The sequence below is a fragment of the Kogia breviceps genome, chromosome 15, assembly GCF_026419965.1.
Source record: "Kogia breviceps isolate mKogBre1 chromosome 15, mKogBre1 haplotype 1, whole genome shotgun sequence".
In the NCBI taxonomy this organism is placed as follows: Eukaryota; Metazoa; Chordata; class Mammalia; order Artiodactyla; family Physeteridae; genus Kogia; species Kogia breviceps.
The window spans coordinates 26,831,943-26,857,348 of record NC_081324.1 but is presented as its reverse complement, the minus strand read 5'-3'; the positions used below and the strand labels follow the sequence as shown (position 1 = coordinate 26,857,348).

At 43.1% G+C, this 25,406-nt stretch overlaps 2 protein-coding genes across 2 annotated transcripts in view; both read right to left on the bottom strand.

Moving 5' to 3' along the window:
* PSTPIP2 (proline-serine-threonine phosphatase interacting protein 2) overlaps positions 1–3,912 on the bottom strand; it is an 89,598-nt gene extending 85,686 nt beyond the window's left edge. The window contains exon 1 of the mRNA XM_059041031.2: positions 3,784–3,912. Coding sequence (XP_058897014.1) covers positions 3,784–3,816 — 33 coding nt within the window. The 5' untranslated portion in view covers positions 3,817–3,912. The remainder of the gene's footprint in view (positions 1–3,783) is intronic.
* Positions 3,913–15,585: 11,673 nt separating this feature from the next.
* ATP5F1A (ATP synthase F1 subunit alpha) lies at positions 15,586–24,328 on the bottom strand. Its single transcript, XM_059041024.2, has 12 exons — positions 24,203–24,328; positions 22,588–22,666; positions 21,153–21,322; positions 19,119–19,292; positions 18,865–19,031; positions 18,511–18,659; positions 18,036–18,187; positions 17,699–17,923; positions 17,074–17,181; positions 16,815–16,959; positions 15,934–16,084; positions 15,586–15,794 (listed from the first exon to the last, which is right to left on the bottom strand). The coding sequence occupies exons 1-12, from the start codon at positions 24,260–24,262 to the stop codon at positions 15,713–15,715; spliced, it is 1,662 nt and encodes a 553-aa protein (XP_058897007.1). The 5' UTR covers positions 24,263–24,328; the 3' UTR covers positions 15,586–15,712.
* Positions 24,329–25,406: the final 1,078 nt, after the last annotated feature.

Sequence of the window (25,406 nt, the reverse complement as noted above, 5' to 3'; positions counted from 1 at the left end):
AGCCATGGCTGCTGAGCCTGCACGTCCGGAGCCTGTGCTCCGCAACGGGAGAGGCCATGGCAGTGAGAGACCCGCGTACCGCAAAAACAAAAAAAAGAACACTTGAGTATTCCCTTTTCAAACAAATCCACCGAAAGGTTCCTTTAACTAAACTCTCCATGGGGCATTTGAATAAGATTATTTGTAAAGTATGCGCTGACTTATACCTTTTCAGGAACATCTACCTAATTTAACCATGGGTCTCTCAACTTTCATGGAACATTCCTCCCCTGGGCCTGCGATGGCTCCTGTGAGGGTTGAATCCATACATCTCTGCCTCTCTTTCTCTGACCCCTCTCTCCTCCTGCCAAAATACAGGTAGTCGCCAAGAGTGCTTCTCTGGTGACCTCTTATCTCTTGATTCTTTCTCCTCGAGTAACTGTCACCCATTTCCTTTGTCGCCTCTGTGCTGATAATAGTTGACAATCGCAAGTGCTCACTATGCACCAGGCACGTACTAAACTCTGATGTAATCCTCACAACAGTCCTAGAGCGTAGACATTGGTATTGTCCTCATTTTTCTACATGGAAAAACTGAGTATGGGAGTTGAAGTAATCTGCCCAAGGTCACCCAGCTACAAGGGGCAGACCCGGGATTCAAACCTGGCCAGGCCACCTCAGAGCCTCTGCTGATGACCCTCCTGCACGTTATGCTGTCCCGTGCACTCTCTTGCTTGGACACCCTTTCCAAGGTGCTGGGGCCATCTCTACCAGCCCCTCAAACTCAGAATGTTGACATCAGAGCACACTCACTGACGTGTTTGCACTGGTTGCTAAAATATTAAAATACCCTCAAACCTTGCTATCTGGCACCCTGTTCCTTCCCCAAGACCTCCCAATATCCAGCAACCCTGGCATGGTCCTGGGGGGTGGGGGCCGGGGGGGCATTCAGGATGCTCCTGGCGTGCCTATTGTCAATACCACTTCTGCTTCCTTTTCCTTCCCTCCCCACAAACCAGTTCCTCATGTGACTTCCTTATTTCTGGGATCCGCACCTGATTTTCCTGTTCACCTTACACAGAGCTTCCTTCAAGACCTCCTTTCCTCTCTCCTACTGCCCAGCTTCAATTGGTGACCCTGTCCTGTGGCTCTGACTTCTTCTACCCTCTGCCATTCCTCCCATCTGTCTCCTACTGTCCCTCCCTATGATTTCCATCCTGGAACAGACCCTTTCTACCCCTGGCCCAGTTTTCTTCACTCCTGCTAGACTCTCCCATCCCCTGACCCCTTTGCCCTCTACATACCTGAGGACACGCATTCAAGATCAAAGCCCGCCCTCCCTGCTGGCTTCCTAATGAGGAATCTACCTTCAACCCAAGCGTATGGTCTTACCCCTGCAAATGCCACCTCTATACAGAGAAGGTATTTTCTTAAATATTTATTAAATTCACTCAACTGATACCCACCTTGTTTCCAAAGTTTTCTACCTTATGTAATCACGACCTTCTTGTCCTTGAAGCATGAAAGTTATTGCCATCTCCTCAGTGATAACAACAGCCTTTCTCCCCTCCCCCACCCCTGAGAGTGTGCGAGCATCGCAGGCAGCCCCTGAGGTCTCCAACAGTTTCCTTTCTGCCCCTTTTCTCCCAAATCCAGGCTGACTGTCCCATCTGCCTGATTCCTGAGCATCCACGTGCAAAGAACCATCGCAGTTCTGGGGGCTCAGTGGATGGTGGGAGCCAGTGAAAACCTCCCAGGAGCTCGTGGTTGGAGCTGAAGGAGAAAGATATCCACATGAAGAGTCAAATATGTCCCCACCATCTGCCAAAGGGACACTCTAGCTGAGCACCAGCCTCGTTGAAGGCATTCACTGAGCGTTTGGTCTATGCTGAGTCCTGCCCCACTATTTAATAGCTCTATAAACTTGGGGAATGTTGCTTAACCTGTCTGCCTCTCAGTTTCCTCATCTGTAAAATGGGATACTCAGTAAGGGTAGTTGTGAGACTTAATGAGTGGTATGTGTAAAGTGTTTAGAACAGTGCTTGCCACAGACTCTATACACAGTAATATTAGCTATTACTGTTTTCATTATTTGACATAAAGTATAGGAAATTAGAGATGGAAGATATCTTTGCAAACTATCTCTCAGGATCTCATATCTTCTGAAAGTAAAAGTTCACAGGGGAAAAAAAAGAAAGTAAAAACCCAGAAATTTCTCTGCCTTGGACCTTCACCCTAACTCCCAACACAGATCTCACATCTCCCCCCTCCCCTAACCACTCCTGCAAGTCTGCACTGGGATTGGCTGGGGGGCTGCCTTCCTATGGCCTGGGAGACCTCTGAGGATGGAGGCCACGGCTCTCACCCCACTACATGCCCTGTCAGCCTTACAGATCCACTGGACTCATTCAACCACTATTTGCTGAGAACCTACTGGCATCAGCCTGTGCAAGGGGCAGTGGCATTGAAAGCCAGCACAATAGCTGTCCACAAGGTGCTCACATGCTTGTAGGCCCCTAAACTCAAAACCATAAACTGACAAATGCTATGAAGGAACAGAACATGTGCTATTGGGTACAGTCAGGAAAGGCTTCCCTGAAGAGAAGACACTGGGCAGAGATCTGAAAACTGAGTGTTACACTTTGAGGGGAAGAAAGGCAGGTCTCTCTACCCTGCTTTTTCCCACAATGCCTGTCATGGGACCCAGAGTCCTTTATTCTACCCAAAGAACTCCCAGGCCTCCTCAAGGGGACAGCTGCGAGGTTGTTCACCTTCTCTGTGAAGCTGCGGGGGGGCGGGGGGCGGCGGAGCGTGAGCTGCACCCTACAGGTGGGCAGTGCCCCAGGAGAACCTCAAAAACTCCAGGAAAGGGGCTTCACAAAGCAGGGTCTAAACTGTGTCCCGGAGGTTACAGGGCCAGGTTTCTCTACCCAGCAGCTCTAGACAGGGGACAGGAACCTGCTAAGCAGCTATAAGGCTGAATGGGAGACAATCAGGGTCTCAAGCTGGGGCGGCTTGGCAGCAGTATGTCAGTCTGGAGACGTGCTGACTTTTGCTCCTGCCTTAAAGGGATGAGGGCGGTTCCTCCGAATGAGGGGGTACAGACCCTTGAGGGGCACCTGCGGAGTCAGATGACGGGGGGAAGAGGACTGGACAGAGGGAGAGGGGCAGGCAGAACTGCTGCCTCCTGGTTGGGCCCGTCCTCGGGCTCAGATGTCCCCACCAGTTCGCAGGGTCTCACACACGCACCGGCCTCCCCCTGGGCGGGGGCAAAGGCAGGGAGAGGCTCAGGAAGAGGAGCTGCGGAACCCGGCAAAGCTCCTGCTAGAGAACGCCTCTAGGGTCGTCTGCCAGGGCGAGCCGGGAGCTAATGGAGCTCGGACAAGCTGTACGTTTCCGCGGACCTGGAAAAGCCGATCAGTCTGGCGAAGTTCCCCCCACGTTCTCCGCCCCACGCCCCCCCAAATCCGCTCACAGCGCAGCCTCAGGGTTTACCGGCGACTCTCCCCAGACGGGTGACTCCTCTCTTTGGGTATTGGGTTCCCCATGAGATGAGGGGGGAATGTCCCGACTCTAAAACTACACCCGTCAGCAGTGTCCTGGGGCGCGGGCGGCCGAGGGGGAGCCTGGGAATCGGATCCCGGGGACCCGCGGACGCACGGCGGGCTGGGAGAAGCGCAGAGACGGGCCGGCGGCGGTGCCTCCCCTCGCGTTCTGCCCCGGAGCACCGGGCAGGCGCCCACGGCTCCCCTTGGAGCCCCCGTTCCCGAGCCCGGCTATGGGTCGTTTACCCCGCCAACTTACCCAAAAGTTCCCCTTGAACAGTGAGCCCGTCATGGCCGGCGCGCCAGGAGAGGAAAAAGCCAGAGCAGGCCCGCTGCGAGGCAGACTGTCATGGCCAGCGGCGCGTTCCGCCCCCGCGTCCCGCCCCCGCGCAGCCCCGCCCCGCGCCGCTAGCACTAGGCACTCCGCACTCATCCTGCGCGTCATGAGAGGTGCGGCCCCCGGGTTAGAGCCTTGCGGCGTCAGGCTTCAGTTAGTCAGCCCTACATTCCCCCTCCTTCGGGAGGCCTTTAATGATTGGAAGGAACCGGTCCTGTCGCCTCCCCGAATTCGGCTCCGTTCCTGCCCACAAGCCCCCTCCTTCCTCGACCCAGTTCCTCACGGAGAAATTCAGGCTCTGCGCGGTGGTGGAAGGACCACCCGCCGGATCGTAGGTGGTCTTGGGGACAGCGCGTCGGCTCTGTGAAGCCTGAGCATTGACAATGCTAGCGGCCGCGTCAAGTGCAGGACCCCAGAGGCGCCCGCCACAGACAGACAAGCACGTTTTAGTCTAAAAGTCATGGAAAGATCACTGATACTGTTTCCGCTTGACTCTAGGTCCCTCAGTGGGGTCCTTACAAGGCATCCGGGAATTCAGCTCCTCGCGACCCTTCCGCATCTTAGGACCCAGACCCAATACCCTTTTCCACCAATCCCATTCCAGAAATAGGAGCCGGAACTTCCTTCCTCTCCCTCCACTTTCGTAACATAACACACTCATAAACATAACCCAGGGCAAGTCAGACCCATCCGGGCTTTGTAGTAATACGGCACTCTGGGACAAAGTACTGCCCTGTGCTACATGCCCTGAACCAAAACTGAAGCCCAGAGAGGCCAAGTGACTTGACCAAGATCACAGTGTATTTAAGGTACGAAGAGCTCGGTTACAGCTCTTCCCTTCCAAATAGAATCAGAGCCCAGGATAGAGGTCATTCCTGGGACAGATCCATTCAAGGAGGGGAGGATGAAGGTCGAGTGCCAGCCCACAACCTCATGCCTGGGGGCAAGCCTTGCTGCTGGGCAGGTTCTAGCTTGGTCCAGACAGAGCGAAAAGACAATTGCTGGGGTGATATGAAGGACAGTTGGAAGATTCTGCCTGGTAATACCTAGCGCCCTCCCCTGTGATGAAATCCCACCAGTAGAGTCATTGCAACAAGGATAGAGAGGTGGCCTCCAACCCTGGGTCACTCCGAGGACATGCATTCATTCATCTTGTTGTTCATCTCTTTGGGAAGCAGTTAGGTTAGAAGGAAGAAAGGGAAGCCTGACAGTATCATAAAGGGCAGCAGAGGCCACAGAGGGCACCAGGGGGACAGGCTAAACAGCAGGAGAGGTAAGAAATAGTGACAACTAGGGAAATGAAAGACGCTGCAGTGCCACAGACAACATCAAGCATTTTCCTGGGAGTTTTGAATATTCTGCAACAAATATTTTAAATACAATTCTAATTGTCTAAGTTTTCATTTTTAACCTTTTTTAACATCTCACGGTACATTGTACTTGATTTTCATGGCGCAGAACCCAGTCCCCTGAATTTTAACTCTCTTCCACCACCTGGTGGCAAGATTGCAAATTGCAAACGGCTGTCCGCGCTGCCAGAAAATATTCCTCATTCATTCCTCATTTATTAACCTCATCACCTAGACAGGTGTTGGGAGTAAAAAGACAAGTAATATCTGTACTATATCCAAGGGTCTATAACAATTTGGGGACATTTTACTAACGAAGTTAAATAACACTACTACAGCAACAATGGAATGATGAAGTTTAATGATCAATACTTTTAAGATAAAACACTTAATATTTTGGCATCTCTTCCAATAATATACATTTGCATGATTGAGCTCTTACTGTACATAAAATTTCGTTTTGCTTTTGTAACTTAACAATATTTCATTAGTATTTTCTAAAGTCCTTTAACACACTTTTCCTAACAAAAAGTTTGATAGCACCTGGTGCTGGCCAAACAGACAGGACAGATACTCTTTCATGTAAAAATTGGGTCTCTGTGAAGAGAAATTTGGCCATGTCATCAAAATCTTAAATGCTCCTATTTATTTATTTATTTATTTTTGGGCCGCGAGGCTTGAAGGATTTTGCGGGATTGTTCCTGACCACGAATTGAACCTACACCCTCAACAGTGAAAGCGCAGAGTCCTAACCACTGGAGTGCCAGGGAATTTCCTAAATGCTCCTGTGTTTTGACCCAACAATTCCATGTTGAAGAATTTACCCTCCAAATATCCTTATGTGTGCAAAGTGAAGTATGTATAGTTATTTATAACAGCATGGTTATTCTGCCAAAGATTTTAAAGAACTAAATGCCACCAGTGGAAAACTAGCTCAATAGATTATGATACAGCTATACAATGAAATCATATTCAAGCATTAAAAAAGTGAGGAAGCTGTGTTTTGATACGGGACGATCAACAGCTATTAAGTGGGGAAAAAAAGAAGCAAAACAAACTGCCATTGGGTGAGGAGGAAAAAGAATAGACACACGTTTTAAATGGGTCTCTTTGATGGGGTGGATGGGGCAGAGGGGCATAGGCGGGAAGGAGACCTACATATCTTCATGCCCTCTGGACCTCTGAATTTATACAATGTGAGTTTATTTCAACCCCCCCCAAAATAAAAAGAAAAATCTTCAGTGTCATTTTTTAACTTTTGCGTAACTTCCTATCAAGTGGATATACCAATACTTCCTTAGCATTTTCTTAATGCTTTTAGAAATATTACTGTGATATGTATCTTTCATATAATTTTTTGTTAAAATTCCTCATAATGGAATGTTCATAGCAGCATTGTTCACAATAGCCAAGATATGGAAACAACCTAAATGTCCATGGACAGATGAATGGATAAAGATGTGGTACACATATACAATGAAATATGACTCAGCTGTAAAAGAGAATGAAATAAATGCCATTTTCAGCAACATGGATGCAACTAGAGATTATCATACTAAGTGAAATACGTCAGAAAAAGACAAATATCATATGATATCACTTATATGTGGAATCTAAATGACGCAAATGAGCCTATCTACGAAACAGAAACAGACTCGTGGACATAGAGAACAGACTTGCGGTTGCCAAGGGGGAGGGGTTTGGGGGAAGGATGGAGTGGGAGGTTGGGGCTAGTAGATGTAAGCTGTTATACATGGAATGGATAAACAAGGTCCTACTGTGTAGCACAGGGAACTATATTCAATATCCTACGATAAACCACAATGGAAAAGAGTATTTTTAAAAAGAATGTATATATACGTATAACTGAATCACTTTGCTGTACAGCAGAAATTAGCACTGAAAATCAACTATACCTCAAAAAAAACTCCTCATAGTTGCATTACAGGTTAAATAATATAAACATTTTTAAGGTTTTGAAATAAAACTGTCAAATTGTTTTCCAGAAAAGTTATGGAGGAAAAGGAGGCTTCCCCAGAAGGAAATAGGGATCTTTTCCCTGAAATAGGATAAATGATGGTGAGTGGCAAAAATAACAAATGCCCACTAAAATCACCAATTTTCCTTCACACTTAAAAAAAATCGGCCTGCATTCTTCTTCCTCCTCTTCCTCCCCTCCACCAATTCCTCTTAGTTGTTCCTTCTTGAAACACTGCTTTCTTCTTGTCTCTGCTCTCCTCACAAAGCCACGTTTCCCTATCACAATTAAGTCCCAAGTGCCCCTGTGTGGTCAAGACCCTCCCTACCCTCACCTTTCCCACTTATCTCCCCGGCTTCCTCCCCTTCTCCTCACCCCAGGCCAGTCAGGCTTTTCTGCCATCCCAACTTTGCTCCTCTTTTGCAGGCTGCCTGGGTGCTGCTCTTCTTTCTGCTCAAGTTCCATCTCAGCACCACTTCTCCACCTTCTCCAGCCCTCAGTGTATTCTCACTTCTTGAATTTCTAGAAATTGTCATCCTTGTCACACAAACTAGCCCTTAATGAAATATAATTTATATCCTTATGTTCTTCTCTAATTTCTGTTCCTCTTGGATAGCTTACCTCCCCAGTAAGACTGAAAAGCACCTCAAGATAAAGATATTTTCTCAAGTACTCTCATGGATTAGACAATGATGGAGCCAGCCAGGGAATTCAATAAGCTCTCTCTGATCATCAACAGCAGAACCAATTTTTACTTCAGTTCCCATAGTCCGATCCCTCCCTTCCAGGAGACAGGAGCAAACCTAGCCAAGGAGGTAAAGCCAGGATCCGAGGACCAGGACCTGGCCAAGGAGAGGCCATGGTACAAAAGCACCAGAGGGCAGGAGTAAGCTGTGTTATTAGGTCTGCCTAGTCAATGTCAAAAGCAGAGAGGATGGATTTCATCACTAAGATTAGAAGCTGAGTAGACTGAGGAATGGAACAGAGGGTCAGAACAGGACAAGAATAGAATACAAAGGGAAAACTTCCAAGAGGAGGCTTCAGTGCCCAAAGGCTATACTAGCTGCATGGATCAAAGCAAGGGTTAGGGTGAATACCATCGTTGGGGCCCAAGGCAGACCACCCGAAAAATATGCCTCAATGACATACTGATTTTGAGTTAAAGTTATTTAAATTGCAAATGCAAGAGGGACACGTCCATCCTGTCTCCCTGAAAGCAGGAAATAAATCTCCCACTTGAAAGGTGCCCTCCCTGTACTAGGAGGTTGAAATACATCCTTATCACCAGAGATATGGAATTCAGGGCCAAGAAGCCTGTATAAACAAAACTTGTTACTGTAATTCTTTCATTTACTACCCCAAGCCCAAACTCTCTTTAGACTCACTTATTAAGCACCCAAAGCCTAAGTTTCTTTGTCCTGACAATTCCTATCAAATTTATTCTTTGTCTAAAAAGTACAGGGGCTTCCCCTGGTGGTACAGTGGTTAAGAATCCGCCTGCCAATGCGGGGGACACGGGTTCGAGCCCTGGTCCAGGAAGATCCCACAGGCCGTGGAGCAACTAATCCCTTGTGCCACAAATACTGAGCCCGCGCTCTAGAGCCCGTGAGCCACAACTGCTGAGCCTGTGTGCCACAACTACTGAAGCCTGCATGCCTAGAGCCCGTGCTCCACAACAGAAGCTACTACAAGAATTCCGTGCACCGCAACGAAGAGTAGCCCCCGCTCACCAAAGCTAGAGAAAGCCCACACACAGCGACAAAGACCCAACGCAGCCAAATATAAAAATATATTTTAAAATAAATAAATAAAAAGTATACAAGTTGCCTGCTTTAGGCACTCCTTATATCCCATTTCTGAGACTTCCATGTGCACGAATTAGAATTTGTTACTTTTTCTCTTGTTAATCTGTCAGGTGTCAGTTTTATTAGTAGGCCAAAGTGGGGGAGGGGAAAATTCCCCCTCCACAACGAACCTTTTAAGATTGGAATTTTCATAAGTGAAAGTGAGTGAGGTAAGGAACTTACAAGGATCTGTTCCTGGTCAAAGTAGTTTAAAGATGGAAAACTTTGATATTCACTGTCACAAAAGACACCCTACTGCAGAATAGGAGATGAAATTTATAATACATTTATCCTACAAAGAACTCATATCCAGTATGATGTGTATATATGTGTGTGCTTTTATATATATATATATATATATATATATATATATAACTTGTAAAACTAAAACCAAAAAACCTGGACTTATACAATATAAGGTAAGCATGGAGCATTTTGCAGTACCAGAAAGCCCACACGTACACATACCCAATTGAGGGCATTACAAAGGGACACCGGAGCCAATTGAAAGAGGCCACAATGGCCAAAGCTGGAACAATTTGAACAAAAGAAATGTAATACTGCATTATAACCCAAAGTATAAAATAATTAACCAGGAATTGTTACTGATATAAATAGGTGACTGAATACATAAATAAAGGATACATAATCTTCTGTGCATAATTCCAAATAATTTATGTTGATGCTCCACCTTCAAGGAGGTGAGCAAAACTTCCCATCCCTTCAGGGGAAGCTATGGTAGTCACTTCCCCCCAAAGAATACAATATGGAAGGAGGTGGGGGGAGAGTAACCTTACAGTGGAGAAGCCTGATAAACACAACCTCAGGCAGGTGATCAAGATTAACATGAACAGTCAATTCACATCGACAGTATGTACCCTTGACATCAGGTGATGAGACTGGTAATTTACCTCTGTAGTCTTTCACCTAAAAACCTATAACCCTAGTCTAATGATGAGGAAAATATCAAAGTGAAAGACATTCTATAAAATACCTAATTACTATCCTTCAAAACTGTCAAGGTCATTACAAACAAGGAAATCTAAGAAACAGCCCAGAGGAACCTAAGGAGGAATGATGACTAATGTAATAAGTATCCTGGATGTGAAATTGGAACAGAAAAAGGACATTAAGTAAAAACTAAAGAAATTCATGGGGGGGGGGGGAGTAGAAAAACACCTAAGGAAATCTGAATAAAGGATGAACTTTAGTCAATTATGATGTATCAATACCCGTTCATTAGTTGTGACAATATACCATACTCCTGGTACTATCATGATGCTGCCTCAGCTCAAGAAGGCATTCAGGTCAGCTCCAGTTCAGGGGCCAGAGCTGTGCTGGGCTCAAGTTGATGCCTTGGCCAAATAAAATAGGTTCAGACAGAAACTTGTGTAAACCACCTTTCTAAAATACATCTTTATGGTTAATAGGATTTGTTTTAACTGGCTAAACGCAGGACCCCTGGAGATTACAAGTGAGGTCAATAATGCAGGTTGGTCTTGCTGATAATTATTGTTTTAAAGATGCCTGTGCAGAAGAGATAATATAGCAGGCTTGGGACTGCTGCTATCCTGAGAAAAGGCTGCTTGCAAGATTAGCCCTTGACTAGCATCTAGGAACCTGACTGGTACTCAGTTCCAACACGGATAGAAAAATTTTGTGCCTAACTGCTTGTACAATGTGACTTATGCTGAATACCTGTTTCCTTCCGAAGTCTGCAATTTTAGTACATGCTAGGTAGAAGGTGCCCATGTGACTAGCCCCAATAAAACCCTTGGACTGGGAGAGGACTAGAAAGCTTACACCTGGTTTCCTCCATACATTACTCCAGGAGCATCTTCCCATTGCTGATTTTACGATCTGTGGTTCATACTAAGATGGAATGCTTTCCTTGAGAGAATGCCAGCTAGTCAATGTAGAAAAGAATTATAAAACCACTTTACAACTCCCAATGTTGTAACTATTTCAGGCAAGAATCAACAGATGCCAAAACCATTCAGTGGAAGATGCTGGGGAGATAATTAGGGAAATTTTATTAAGAACTGCATATTACATCAATGTTTGTTTTCTTAGGTGTAATAGTGGTATTGTGGTTATAAAGATGAATACCTTTATTCTTAGGATATAGTTGCTGAAATGTTTTAGCTCAAGTGTCCAAACTGTCAGGATGCCTGCAACTTACTCTCAAATGGTTCAACAGAAAAATGAATAAACAAAGTAATGAATGAATAAAGCAAATGCATCAAAATATTAACAACTGGTATATTCTGATAAAGAGTAAATGGGTGTTAATTGTACTATTTTTTCAACTTTTCTTAGGTCTGAGTATTTTCATAATTTAAAAAGAAAGTAAAGACGGGACTTCCCTGGTGGCACAGTGGTTAAGAATCCACCTGCCAATGCAGGGGACACAGGTTCAAGCCCCGGTCCAGGAAGATCCCACATGCCGTGGAACAAGCCCGTGCACCAACTACTGAGCCTGCGCCCTAGAGCCCGTGAGCCGCTACTGAAGCCCAGGCACCTAGAGCCCCTGCTCCGCAAGGAGAGCCACTGCAATGAGAAGCCCGTGCACTGCAACAGAGTAGCCCCCACTCGCCACAACTAGAGAAAGCCTGTGCGCAGCAACAAAGACCCAATGCAACCAAAAATAAAAAATAAATAAAATTTAAAAAAATACTAAGTCAGGGCTTCCCTGGTGGCGCAATGGTTGAGAGTCCGCCTGCCGATGAAGGGGTCACGGGTTTGTGCCCCGGTCCGGGAAGATCCCACATGCTGCAGAGCGGCTGGGCCCGTGAGCCATGGCCGCTGAGCCTGCACGTCCAGAGCCTGTGCTCTGCAACGGGAGAGGCCACAACAGTGAGAGGCCCGCGTACCACAAAAAAAAAAAAAAAAAAAAAAAAATACTAAGTCAGAGAAAGACAAATATTATATGATTATCACTTATATGTGGAATCTAAAGAATAACACCAATTATTTACAAAACAGACTCACAGAACTTATGGCTACCAAAAGGGAAAGGGAGGATTAATTACGAGTATGGGATTAACAGATATATACTATTGTATATAAACAAGGATTTACTGTATAGCATGGGGAACTATATTCAATATCTTTTAATAATCTATAACGGAAAAATCTGAAAAAAATAACTGAATCACTTTGCTGTATATCTGAAACTAACACAATATTGTAATCAACTATACTTCAACCCACTAAAAAAAAAAAAAAAAAGTGGGCTTCCCTGGTGGCATAGTGGTTAAGAATCCACCTGCCAAAGCAGGGGACATGGGTTGGATCCCTGGTCTGGGAAGATACCACATACCGTGGAGCAACTGGGCCCATGCGCCACAACTACTGAGGCTACACTCTAGGCCCACAAACCACAATTGCTGAGCCCGCATGCCATAGCTCCTGAAGCCCACACGCCTACAGCCCGTGCTCCGCAACAGAAGCCACCGCAAGAAGTCCACGCACCACGACGAAGAGTAGGCCCCACTCACCACAACTAGAGAAAGCCTGCACATAGCAACGAAGACCCAATGCAGCCAAAAATAAATAGATAAAATTTAAAATGTACAAAGTCTTCCTCTGGATAAATGCCAACACGAGCTCTTTTCCAGCTCTACCAGCAGGTATTCATTTTTAATTCAAATGGCATTTTGTACTGGTTACTTACTGCATCTTATTTGTATTTCTAGGTAGTAGCTGCACAGTATTTACAAAGTCATCATTACATTAAATGTCTTTTGTCCTCCCTCCCTGATCCTAGATAAGTTACTGAGTGGATCCTTCTGCCTTGGTCACTTTGTACCTACCTTTCTTTAGCGTTCATCTCATAGGTGATGCTCAATAAACTAAGCACTATTTAAAATATGCCTATCTTGGGCTTCCCTGGTGGTGCAGCAGTTAAGAATCTGCCTGCCAATGAAGGTGACGTGGGTTCAAGACCTGGTCCAGGAAGATCCCACATGCCATGGAGCAACTAAGCACCCCTGTGCCACAACTTCTGAGCCTGCGCTCTAGAGCCCACAAGCCACAGCTACTGATCCCGTGCACCGCAACTACTGAAGTCCGTGCACTTAGAGCCCCTGCTCCACAAGAGAAGCCACCGCAATGAGAAGCCCGCGCATCGCAACAAAGACCCAACGTGACCAAAAATAAAATTTTAAAATTCATTAAAAAAAATGCCTATCTTAATATTTCTAGAATCATAGACTTCATTATCAAGAGACCTTAAAATATGTATCTGAAAGCCATAAAACCTCAAATTTCAAAGGTCAAGTACCTTTTCAGATGTTCACCATTCCTCTATAAGCTGTACAAAAACCATTTTATGATAGGCCATTTGGCTGCGGCACAAGAAGGCCATTAATCAGAATATTCAGGCCTGCCTGTTCAGAACAGCCAGGTGAAGTGCCCCATCACATTAGTCTCTGAGTGGTTAAAAAAAAAAAATACGTTTGAACCTTAGAATTTGTTGTTCCTGGTTCACTGCTGCAATTGGGCTGGGCTTTAGCTCAGTAAAATCAGGGAAAGGGCCATACAGCTTAGAATTCTTTACATGTTCTAGCACAACTCTACTTACATCAACAAAAACTTAAATGATTTACACAATTCATACAGCTTATTGACAGTAGAAACTAAAATCTAAATGACCAGACTCACAAAAACTTTTCATAAGGCATATCTGCTCTTTTAGTATCAGTATCATCTATCATTAGACAAATTAAACTAGTACTGTTTTAAAGTATTCTATTTATACAGAGAGCCTACCGAGACTGAGAAGAACATAAACATTTTGGCTTTCATCAGCTCATAAAGAAATCACATAAGCAAAATTTCTTTATCTCAAATCATAATCTGTTTATATTGTAAAGACAGAGGATTATGGTAGGGTGGGTAGTGAGTGTCCACATGAAAAATTCTTACCTATTTGGTGAGATCAATAGATTACACATATAATATAAAAGTGGCATAATAAAAACTACAAAATGGAAGTAACTGACAAAAGAAATAAATGAAGTTAGTTGCTTTAAGAGAGCAAAAAGTTGGGGGTAGACAAGCAAGAGATTGCCATTTTTCATCAACAGCCGTCTTGAGTTTTTGATTCATTAAATTATATGCCTGTGTTAATTTAAAAATGAATAGATCCCAGAAAGACACAGGCATGGGTGAAATTTAAATACAACACACATATGGCAGTTTAAGTGGGGAAGAACCATTTAATAAATGGAGCTGAAAAAACTGGATATACATATGGAAAAGAAAAAACAAAAGATTTCTGACCTCTACACAAAAATACAACTCCAAACGGATGATGATGGTCAATCTTTTATGTCAACTCGGCTGGGCTATGGTATCCAGTTTTTGGTCAAACACCAGTTTAGACATTGCCGGGAAGGTTTTCTTTTTTGGCCACGTGCCACCCAGCACATGGGATCTCAGTTCCCCAACCAGGGATCGAACCTGCTCCTCCTGCATTGGAAGCACAGACTCTTAACCACTGGACCACCAGGTAAGTCCCATGTGAAGGTATTTTTTTAGATGATTAACACTTTAAAAGCAGTAGACTGAGTAAAGCAGATTATTCTCCACATGGGTGGGTCTCATCCAGTTGAAAAACCTGAAGTCCACCATGGAAGAAGGAATTCTATCTCCAGATACAACTGTTCCCTGGGTCTCCAACCTGCCCATCTACTCTTTCAAACTTGCCAACCCCATAATCTCTCTATACAGCTATGTTTATGTTTTATTTCTCTAGAGAACCCTAATACTGAATTAAGCTCAGATGACAAAGCAAATCTTTAGAACTCTTAGTAGAAAATAGTTTTCTGACTGTAAAAATTTCCTAAATAAGACCAAAAGTACTAACAATGAAACTTGATCACTTAATTAAGAACTGCAGCTTATAAAAGGTACGTTAAAGCACATGAGAAAATATTCACATGTTCACAATTTTATTCTGATACCTCCTTTCTCAATTTTTGTCCTAATCTTTCACTCTTCACTTAGCATTTTCTAAAATTTCTTTGACAATTTTAGTTGCCCTATTCTTTTCATGCCCATAGTACCTCTTTATGCAAATTAGTCTTCTGGAAAGAGAAGTCAATCAGACTTTTCAACATTATCAAATATGAACTTTGCCACATATATCCAGTTAGTGAATTTCTCATTAATCAATCACAAAGCACTCTAGAATCTTACAAAGAACTCAGTCTCAAATATTATGTAGGCCTGCTAACTTTAATAATCAAGTAAAAAAAGCTAGGAGGGCTCCCCTGGTGGCACAGTGGTTGAGAGTCCGCCTGCTGATGCAGGGGACATGGGTTAGTGCCCCGGTCCGGGAAGATCCCACATGCTGCGGAGCGGCTGGGCCCGTGAGCCATGGCCGCTGAGCCTGCGCATCCGGAGCCTGTGCTCCGCAACAGGAGAGGCCACAACAGTGAGAGGCCCGCGTACCGCAAAAAAAAAAAAAAAAAGCTAAGAAGCCTGTTCACCAATTCCTCGAAGTATAATCTCTGTTCTTTTTACAGAATCTATAGAAAGCCACCAAGCAATATGGAACCTTTATTTTAATGTGATTACTGTACATCTGCAACATTGGAATAATCCTTTTATAAATGGAACAAAAAGAAACAATGACAAAACCAAACTGGCATTTGATGTGAATCCATAGGAGTTTAAGCTTCAAACCCAGCCAAGAAGTTTGTTACAATCTCTTTCATCTTTGCATCTGACTCTTCTGAGATCTTTCCATCAGCCCTATTTTGAAAACAAAAGCAGATCAGTTCTGACCTGGATAAAAATTCAATGACTAGCTTGATTACAGAATTCAAAAGAATTTAAACAAGACTTTACATTTTAAAGCTTACAAAAAAGAAGACATCGGTTGTGTTCATACCTGATTTTGCCCAACAGGGTTTGATGTTGGCTGATAACATGAGACAAGAAAGCATTCTCAAACTTTGTGATCTTGCTGGGCTCCAGCTTATCAAGATACCCCCTGACACCAGCGTAGATAACAGCCACTTGCTCTTCAATAGCCATGGGAGCTGAAAAGAAATAAGTGAGTTGCTCAACAAATACATGCCATGTTTCCAAAGTCAGAGAAACTTACTTTTTCCAAAAATTATTAACACGTCTCTACAGATCGCCTACTTTCACAAGTGGAAACTCCACATCAGTACTCCTTCCCACCTCCCCACCCTGAATCAGTTTTTTCCTCATAATGGTAAGCCTTGAAGTGTAACCTTTGAGCATATTCCATGAGCACTGTATATCATCCAGCAGCATTTATATTCTTTTGGGTATAAATAACTTGCTGAAACTTTATAGCAAGGTAGTATACACTAACATTCTTTTTAAAAAAAAATTTTTTTTTGGCCACACCCGCACAGCTTGCAAGACCTTAGTTCCCTGACCAGGGATCGAACCCAGGCCCTTGGCAGAGTCCTAACCACTGGACTGCCAGGGAATTCCCGACACTAACATTCTTTTAAATCTGCCAGATTCCACAATCATACAGCCAAGAGGGCGATGGTGGGGAGGAATGGAATCTACTATGTCTTAACTCCCAAAAGAAGGGTATTAGTACAACTTTCCTCACATTTACATTCAAATGATAAGGACTGTACTTTAATTAAGTAACACAGGTATCAATCACATTGAAAAGACAACATCTTTGATCAAAGATTAATAGCACATATCCTTATAAGGAGCTACGTGATACTCCCAGGTCCTAACACGCAGTAGGAACTTGACCAAATGGAAAGTACAACTCACAGTACTGTCCTTGCTTCAGCAACTCAGTCAAACGCACACCACGACTCAAGAGTTGTTGAGTGGCAGCATCGAGGTCAGAACCAAACTGTGCAAAAGCAGCAACCTCACGATACTGAGCCAATTCCAGTTTCATGGTACCTGCCACCTGAAATACAGAAATGGTTAATTCACACAATACAAAAATACTTACCTGAACGACACAGACCACCATACAAATACACTTTGATTTTTAACCTAATGACAAAGTGATGCAAATTACCTGTTTCATGGCCCTGGTTTGGGCAGCAGATCCAACACGGGATACAGACAAACCAACGTTAATGGCAGGACGGATACCTTTGTAGAACAATTCCGTTTCCAAGAAAATCTACAATGTAAGGAAAATACTCATGCTTATTAGCAGGCCTAAAGAAATCAACTATTTTCAAAATTAAGTCACTGTAGCAAAAGCTGACGCCAGGAAGAATGCTAAATGTCTTTTTATAGTAAAGAGCTCCTCATATCTTTCACAACCCAATCAACCTGCATATTCTATTGCTGAGATTAGGAAATGTGAGTGAGATGAGAAAAGAACGGGTATCGTATTTATATTGAACCTTATACAGGTGAAGTGGTGTGATCTCTCCAGGATATGCTTCAAAATTATACAGGGAAGAGAACAGTGGGTAAAAAGAAAGCAAGAAAGCAAGAATGAAGTACACTATACCACAAATTGATAAATGGGTGGGATATGTGGGGTTTCATTATACTATTCTCTTTACATTTGAGATTTTCCATAATGAAAAGTAAAAAGCATTTACCAAATTAGTTCAAAACTACTAATCTCAACCAATGCCTTGAAATCATCTAAAGCTTTCACACTTACTTTATCATAAAATCAATACCTGTCCATCAGTGATGGAAATGACATTCGTTGGAATGTAAGCAGACACATCACCAGCTTGTGTTTCTATGACTGGTAAAGCAGTCAAGGAGCCACCACCAAAAGCATCGTTCATTTTGGCTGCTCTCTCTAGCAGACGGGAGTGTAGGTAGAACACATCACCGGGATAGGCCTCACGACCAGGGGGTCGGCGGAGCAGCAGAGACATCTGACGATAAGCAACAGCCTATGGTATAGAAAAGGGTTGTGAAGTTCACCTATTAGACAGAAGCTACATTTGTCCACTACCATTGTGGCACCAACATACAAACAGAGTCTAAAAATACATTTCATTTGACCTGTTTGGATAAGTCGTCATAAATGATCAAAGCATGTTTGCCATTATCCCTAAAATATTCTCCCATAGAACATCCAGAATAAGGAGCCAGGTACTGAAGTGGGGCAGCATCCGAAGCAGTAGCTGAAACCACAATGGTGTACTTCATGGCATCTGAGAAGAAAATAAATTTTAAGTTTTACATGGTTACCAATATTGTGATTTTAGATTAGAGACTAGAATAAAAATTATCTAAGTGCTTTACTACTGTGATTTACTATTAAAATTATCCAAATAGCTTCTACTTTAACGAAACTGACAGAACCTTAAAAGTTAGCTGCTGTTTTATACTAGTTTTTTACTTATTACTTTTGTATTGGTTTATATTAGAAACTTCAGCTCATTAGAGTAATTAAAATCAGCCTACATTAAGCATAAGTTATCCTAAGATTAGCAGCATCCCAGACAACAGCAATGAAACTACAGTTCCTTAATACCTGCATCTGTAAGTCTCTTCACCAACTGGGCAACAGTGGATCTCTTTTGACCAATAGCAACGTAGATACAGTATAGCTTCTTCTTTTCATCAGTTCCATCATTGAATCGTTTCTGGTTAATGATTGTGTCAATAGCAATTGACGTTTTGCTTCAAAAAGAGAAAATAAACATAAATCTTACTAAATACTTCAAAGGATCCCCCAACTTAAATTTCACTTCTCTTCCTCTTCCTCCTTATATCACATTGTACTCTCTCCTGGATATCCAAAGTACTTACCATTCCAAGCCTAAAAGTAATCTTCCCACAGAGCAAATTTTAGTTAGAACTTTTCAACAAGCTATCAAGTCTTTACCCAGTCTGTCGGTCACCAATAATCAGCTCACGTTGACCACGACCAATCGGCACCAAGCTGTCCACAGCCTTAATGCCAGTCTGCATTGGTTCCCGCACAGAGATTCGAGGAATGATCCCAGGGGCTTTCAGACCAACGCGCCTTCGGGTCTTGGAACCAATTGGACCCTGTTAAACGATAAAAAGAAACCCCAGAACAATCAGTTTGGCTCTTTGTTAGAAGCTACAACCACATCTAATAAACGTTAAACCTACCTTTCCATCAATGGCATTACCAAGGGCATCTACTACACGACCCAACAGCTCCTCGCCGACTGGAACATCCACAATAGCCCCAGTTCTCTTCACAATATCTCCTTCCTTAATTAGTTTATCATTTCCAAACACAACAACACCAACATTGTCAGGTTCCAAGTTCAGAGACATACCCTACACAAAAGACACAATTGAATACCCATGAAGCTAGAGTGGCACTTCTTCCTATATACCTACACTACATATGAAAATAGAGAGAAAAAATAATATCGACTTTTCAGATCTGGTTTACTCGTATTTTTCCAATGAACAATCTTCCTTAGTTAAGACTTCCAAAATAGCAACATGTTCCCTTGAATAATCATAGGTTAGAATTATAAGCCAAAGAAGCACCTTATCACATCCTCTAAGAACTAAAAGAAGCAAAGAAATTGAACAGTTTAAGCCTTTTCTACTGCATTTCCTTTGACTATGGTTTTTGAACTGGGTGCCAGTATGAAATAAAGCAATCAAGGTCAACTAGGAATTTTAAGACATGCTTGATTCACATCTGTGAGAACTCCATGAACAATTTTAAAAAACTATCTAGTCAGAACCTGTACCCATCAGGTTAGTAAAAAGTTAAATTAAAAGCTACTTAATCAAAAACAAATCTATATAATATGACAGTGCTGGGTCATCTCTCATCATTACAATCATATTTCAAAATGGTAAGACTTTAGGTCCCTAAATCATAACCAAAGCAAAAAGGCTAGTCCAGGAACTCTGGTCAATAAATGAAGCTCTGGAGAATTACTTACAGTAAATACAGAGGAATATCATGGAGTATCATCACAGGTACAAAATCTTTAGTCTGAATATCTGATGTTCAACAGAGTAGTCACTAATCACATGTGGCTATTTAAATTTTAAATTAATAATTGCCCTGTTGGGACTTCCCTGGTGGCGCAGTGGTTAGGAATCCGCCTGCCAGTGCAGGGGACACGGGTTTGAGACCTGGTCCGGGAAGATCCCACATGCCGTGGAGCGACTAAGCCTGTGCGCCATAACTACTGAGCTTGCGAGCCACAACTACTGAGCCCACGAGCTACAACTATTGAAGCCCACACGGCTAGAGCCTGTGCTCTGCAATGGGAAGCCACTGCAATGAGAAGCCAGTGCACCGCAATGAAGAGTAGTAGCCCCTCCTCGCCTCAACTAGAGAAAGCCCATGTGATGTGCAGCAATGAAGACCCAACACAAACACCCCCCCCCCCCCAAAAAAAAAAGCTAAAAGGAAATTCAGTTCATCGATTTCAGCCTAACCTCTCAAATATATATACACTATAGTTGAGAGATTAAATTTTTAGCCAAGGTCTGAGAGCTACTGATAAAACTTTCAGCTCCATAATTAGTCTTCCACACCAACAGGCTCTTTTTCCACACTGGACACTAGCAAGACCAAGATCTTTCCCCTTGTGTGATGAGTGGATAATTCTACTGCCCCTGGTCCACCTGGATATCATGCTCTGCTTTCATCAGAGAACCCGTGACTCCTACAACTTTTATTTTTCACCCTACTGCCCAACTAGGCTCAATCTAATAGAAAAAAGTAGACTTGTATCATTAGAGAGCTTCTGATAGCTACATCACTAGCTCACTTCTCAACAACAGATCCACTCTTACTAGAAATACAAAGTCAGTGGCTTTCAACTTTCCACCGGAAATGAACTTAATAAAAGTTATCAAATGCTTTCGTATAGGATGATCTTAACAGCTACAAACAGACTTGAACTTCTCAAAATCTGGGTAAAGATTTACTCAGTTTTATATTTCAATGCTAATGGTTACAACTTATGTGTAAATCAGTCCCTAGGGTAAAAAGTTTGATTAACAAAAAATTTATTTTTTTCACCATCTATAATAATGACAAACACAGTGAAGCAGATTAGGATTCAAAGTTAAAAAAAAAATCTGACACAATCTCTGAATTACTAAATGAATAACTGAGGAGACACCAATGCTAAAACATCAAAATCTCATCTTATAATTTACCTTTAAACCTGAAGAAAACTCTACCATTTCTTCTGCTTGAACATTTCTCAGCCCATGTACACGGGCAATACCATCACCAATACTTAAAACACGCCCAGTCTCTTCAAGGTCAACAGAGGTATCAGCTCCAAGAATACGCTCTTCAAGAATAGAGGACACCTCAGCAGTGCCTATTAAGAGAGGACAATTCCATTACAAGAACAGCTTGGTCCAAAGACCTTTTCAAAACTCATTTCCCTGAAAATATATAAAGTTTTGATCATAATAATCAAATTGCATTCTAAAACATAACATCCAACATTCCATTCAAAAAAGCTTGATACCTACCACTATGAAAATGAATCCAAGTGACTGAGAGAACACTTCACGAGGCAAATGTAAACCAGATAAGGAGCTAATCAAATTAAGCAATACCCTTAAAATAAACATTTCCTATCTTGTAATTCTTTGGTTTAATCCCTAGAAAATTTGTATTTATGTTAAAACTTGAATTTAACTCAAACTAAACTCTACAAAAAGCATATTTTTAAAATGCAGTGTATTTTAAAAAGCAACTCTTTGGGAATTCTCTGGCGATCCAGTGGTTAGGACTCTGTGCTTCCACTGATCAAGGCGCAGGCTCAATCCTTGGTCTTGGAACTAAGTTCCCGCAAGCCTCGCAGCCAAAAAAAGGCTTTAAGAAAGTGTAAGTACAGGTATCCCCCTCTTTTCCAAAGTTCCATTTACGCCATTTCACTTTTACAAAAAATGGTAATCGCTTCTTCACACTTTAGCCATTTCAGCTAAGGAAATGTTTCATTAGAATGTTCCACTTTCAAATAGTGGGGAAAACCTGTAACTTTTCCTTTAAAAGGATGCAGGTACTATTCTTCATCTCAGCATGTGAGAGATACCTAACTTTACTTCAAAAGCCCTAATGCACATCTCAAAAGAAATTCCCCAACCTACAGCATCTTCCTAAGCTTACCTCCTCACTTCACTATTGCATTTACAATGTGCAAATTCAGACTGCCAGGTACAGGTTACCAATTATTGTCTTTGAAAAACATAGAGGTAAAAATTACCTGCTTTTTTTCAGTGTTTTTTAGGAGAGGAAAAGATTCATAGATCAGAAAGGGTGCCCACCACCTGATATATACTTCGTTTCCACCAAAGGGGCATTCATTATGAGAAAAAAAAGAACCTGTACTAACATCAAAAGAGAACTACATAATTCTAGTTCATTTCACTAGAACAAGAGAACCTACCAAGACAGGGCTAAATGTCTCATTATGGGTTAAGAATCTGAGATTCCATACTAACTAAAATTGAAAGAAAAAACTAACTAATGGAAAAAACCCAAAACATCCACAGTAGGTATGTAACCTACGTAACTTCATTTTTCATTTAATAGCAAGGTAGTAAGTGTGGTGTAGACACAGAATTAACAACTTACCAGTCTTCTGAAAACGAGAGTTAGAGGCATGGAGGTTCCTTACAGCAATGAAGGATGATCCCAAAGCATTTTTGGAAACCTAGTGCAAGGATTTTTATTTTTAATCTAATTTTTTAAAAAGCCTTTATAAAACTAGCAAACTTATAAATGCAGTCTTGGCTTGATCAAATTATCAGCGTAAATATTAAACACCATCTGAGAAAGCACTTTTGATCTATGTGAAAATTTATTATGCAGCTCCCGGTACACTATAAATATGCTAAAAAAAGCATAGCATATTTTAAAAAGCAACAGCTAACAAAATATCTTTCTTTTTAAAGGCATCGGATAATAGTATTTTGACTTTAGATATATTTCAATTGAGTTGTGTAAATTTTCAATTTGATAAACTGCTTCCTAAAAGGGGCAAATCTCAATAGATTTTCTATTTTAACCTTAAAAAAAAAAAAGCCTGTAAATGTTAGAGTTTGATTAGAAACTAAGAGATATGGCACATGCACTTAAAAAAAAAAAAAATGCCTTCAACAAAGCTTGCAGTAATCTGGACCCCTCCTCCTTCAAGTTGTAACACTGCGGTTGGTCAATGTCAATTCTGATGTGGACCTTCTTTTTTTTTTTTTTTTCTTCTATAGGACCTGGATGAAAATCATTAAAAATGCCTTTTTTTTTTTTTTTTTTTTGCTAACAGAAATCCAGAACGCTACCAAAGGTTGTTAGGGTAGTAAAATGACCAATATATTTATTTCACTTCCCAAACTGAGATACTCTTAAGATGAAAGAACAAGTAAAAGTGTTTACAAAGAACCTAAAGGTTATGTCCCTAACCCCAAGTGACATTAGTAACGAAGGGCACTGACCTCCACAGGTTTTTTCCAACCTATGTTCTATTTTATTTTACTTGATTTCTCAAACACTAACGATTCCTCAAGGACGAAATCTTAAAACACGTCAAAGCACCATAAAGGAAAATCTGCCAGACTGGGACAATTTAGAAGCCAGCTCCTCTGCTGTCAAGGTATCGGCCGCAGTGAAATGCATATTTGCACCTGTACGGTGTTTTCATGATTGTTTCACTATTCAGCACTAAGAGACCGCCTATTGAAGCATTCAAAAAGCCACCTTCATTTATTGATTTCCTCTGAACCGACCTCGGGGAAGAGGTGGAAGGCTAGGGCCTGCTGACCTTCAATACAATGTCAGGCTCCCCAAGCTCGCCTCAACCAGGCCTGACAACAGTGCTCTGACCTTCAGCAAGGAAGTCCCGGAGAAGCAGCCGGACCGAACCTCGCCGTTTCGCAGCAGGCCTCGGAAAACTAGCGCCCCAGTCCTGACCTTCACTCAAGGCCTCTCTCAGACAAAGACTGGAATCCTTCGGAGGCGCCATCTCTGGATAACACGAAGGTCACTGCCTCCCCTGCAGCACTCTGCACCCTCCCGCACGGGGCGACCAAAGGGTCCTTCCGCCGCCAACCCAGGACAGCCCGAGTGGCCAGCGGAGCAAGATGGCGCCGCCCGCCACAGCCCCTCACGCTCCGCGCAGAAAGAACAACCGAGCCCGTGCATCACCACCTACTGCCGCCGAGCCCCCTCCCTGCCGCCAGCACCCCACACTCACCAGCCCCGCCCGCCGAGGGAGGGCGCGGGCCACTGCCGCGGCGACGCGCACGGATAACATCTTCGCGGGTCTTCCTCCGGTACCTCCTCTGCAGCCGCAGCCTCTGGACTGACTGGAACAAAATGGCCGAGCTGCGGGGAAAGTCAAGGCGCCAGCACACGTGACCCGGAAGTACCGCCCCTCACCCGGATGCGAATCTGCCGGTAATTCCTTTTTTTAAGTATCGTTTTTAGATTTGAACCTCCAAATGACTAATTAGACCTTTGCCAGCTTCGTCCCAGGCATTGGTTACCCATTTACTTTGATCTTTCGCGTCGACCTTATGGTTGCCCTGGGCGACCACGTTGGTAGCGGAACTGGCCAAGAAGCAGTTGCCAGACCGCATCCCGGCAGGGAAATGATGCCGGCGTCACCCAGTCCTGGGCTACCTTGACCGTCAGGGGGTTGATTGTGGCGGGTCCGAAGCTACAGCTATTAAACCTTGGTTATGTAGGTGCAGTAAACAGTTATTTCACCTGGGCGGTTTGGCAGCAGAGTGTTTCCTGCTGGGCGAATTAACGCGGATTAATCCGCAGATCGCTGGCTAACACTCCAGATCCTCTGAGTCAAAAATTGGGGGCAATCTGAATCTTTGAAAAGCATCCACACCATTCTAGATGATCTGATAAGCACTCAAATTGGAGAATCGCAGTTCTTTTAGATTCGATCTAAAAGAATCCTGTTTGCGAATTAGAGCAAATTGTTTAAAAACAAATTGTTTAAAAAGTATAACGAGCATGGGGACCTCCCTGGTGGCGCAGTGGTTAAGAATCTGCCTGACAATGCAGGAGACATGCATTCCAGCCCTGGTCTGGGAAGATCCCACATGCCACGGAGCAGCTAAGCCCCTGCACCATAACTACCGAGCCTGCGCTGTAGAGCCCACGAGCCACAATTACTGAGCCGGCGTGCTGCAAATACTGAAGCCCACGTTCCTAGAGCCCGTGCTCCACAACAAGAGGAACTACTGCAGTGAGAAACCCGCGCACGACAATAAAGAGTAGCCCCCACTCACCTCAACCAAAGAAAGCCCGCCTGCAGCAGCGATGATCCAACGCAGCCAAAAATTAATAATTAATATAAATAAATAAATAAAAGGAAATGGTTTTCTTTTTTAAAAAGTATAACAAGGACAAATTCAAATAGAGTGGTTGCCAATCCTGAG

Excerpts from the sequence above, each read along its gene's own strand:
- ATP5F1A (XM_059041024.2), bottom strand. The coding sequence starts at position 24,262 with ATGTTATCCGTGCGCGTCGCCGCGGCAGTGGCCCGCGCCCTCCCTCGG. Across the intron at positions 22,667-24,202 it reads TCCCTCGGCGGGCGGGGCTG|GTTTCCAAAAATGCTTTGGG; the intron begins GTGAGTGTGGGG and ends TCCTTGCACTAG. Across the intron at positions 19,293-21,152 it reads AGTTTTCTTCAGGTTTAAAG|GGTATGTCTCTGAACTTGGA; the intron begins GTAAATTATAAG and ends TCTTTTGTGTAG.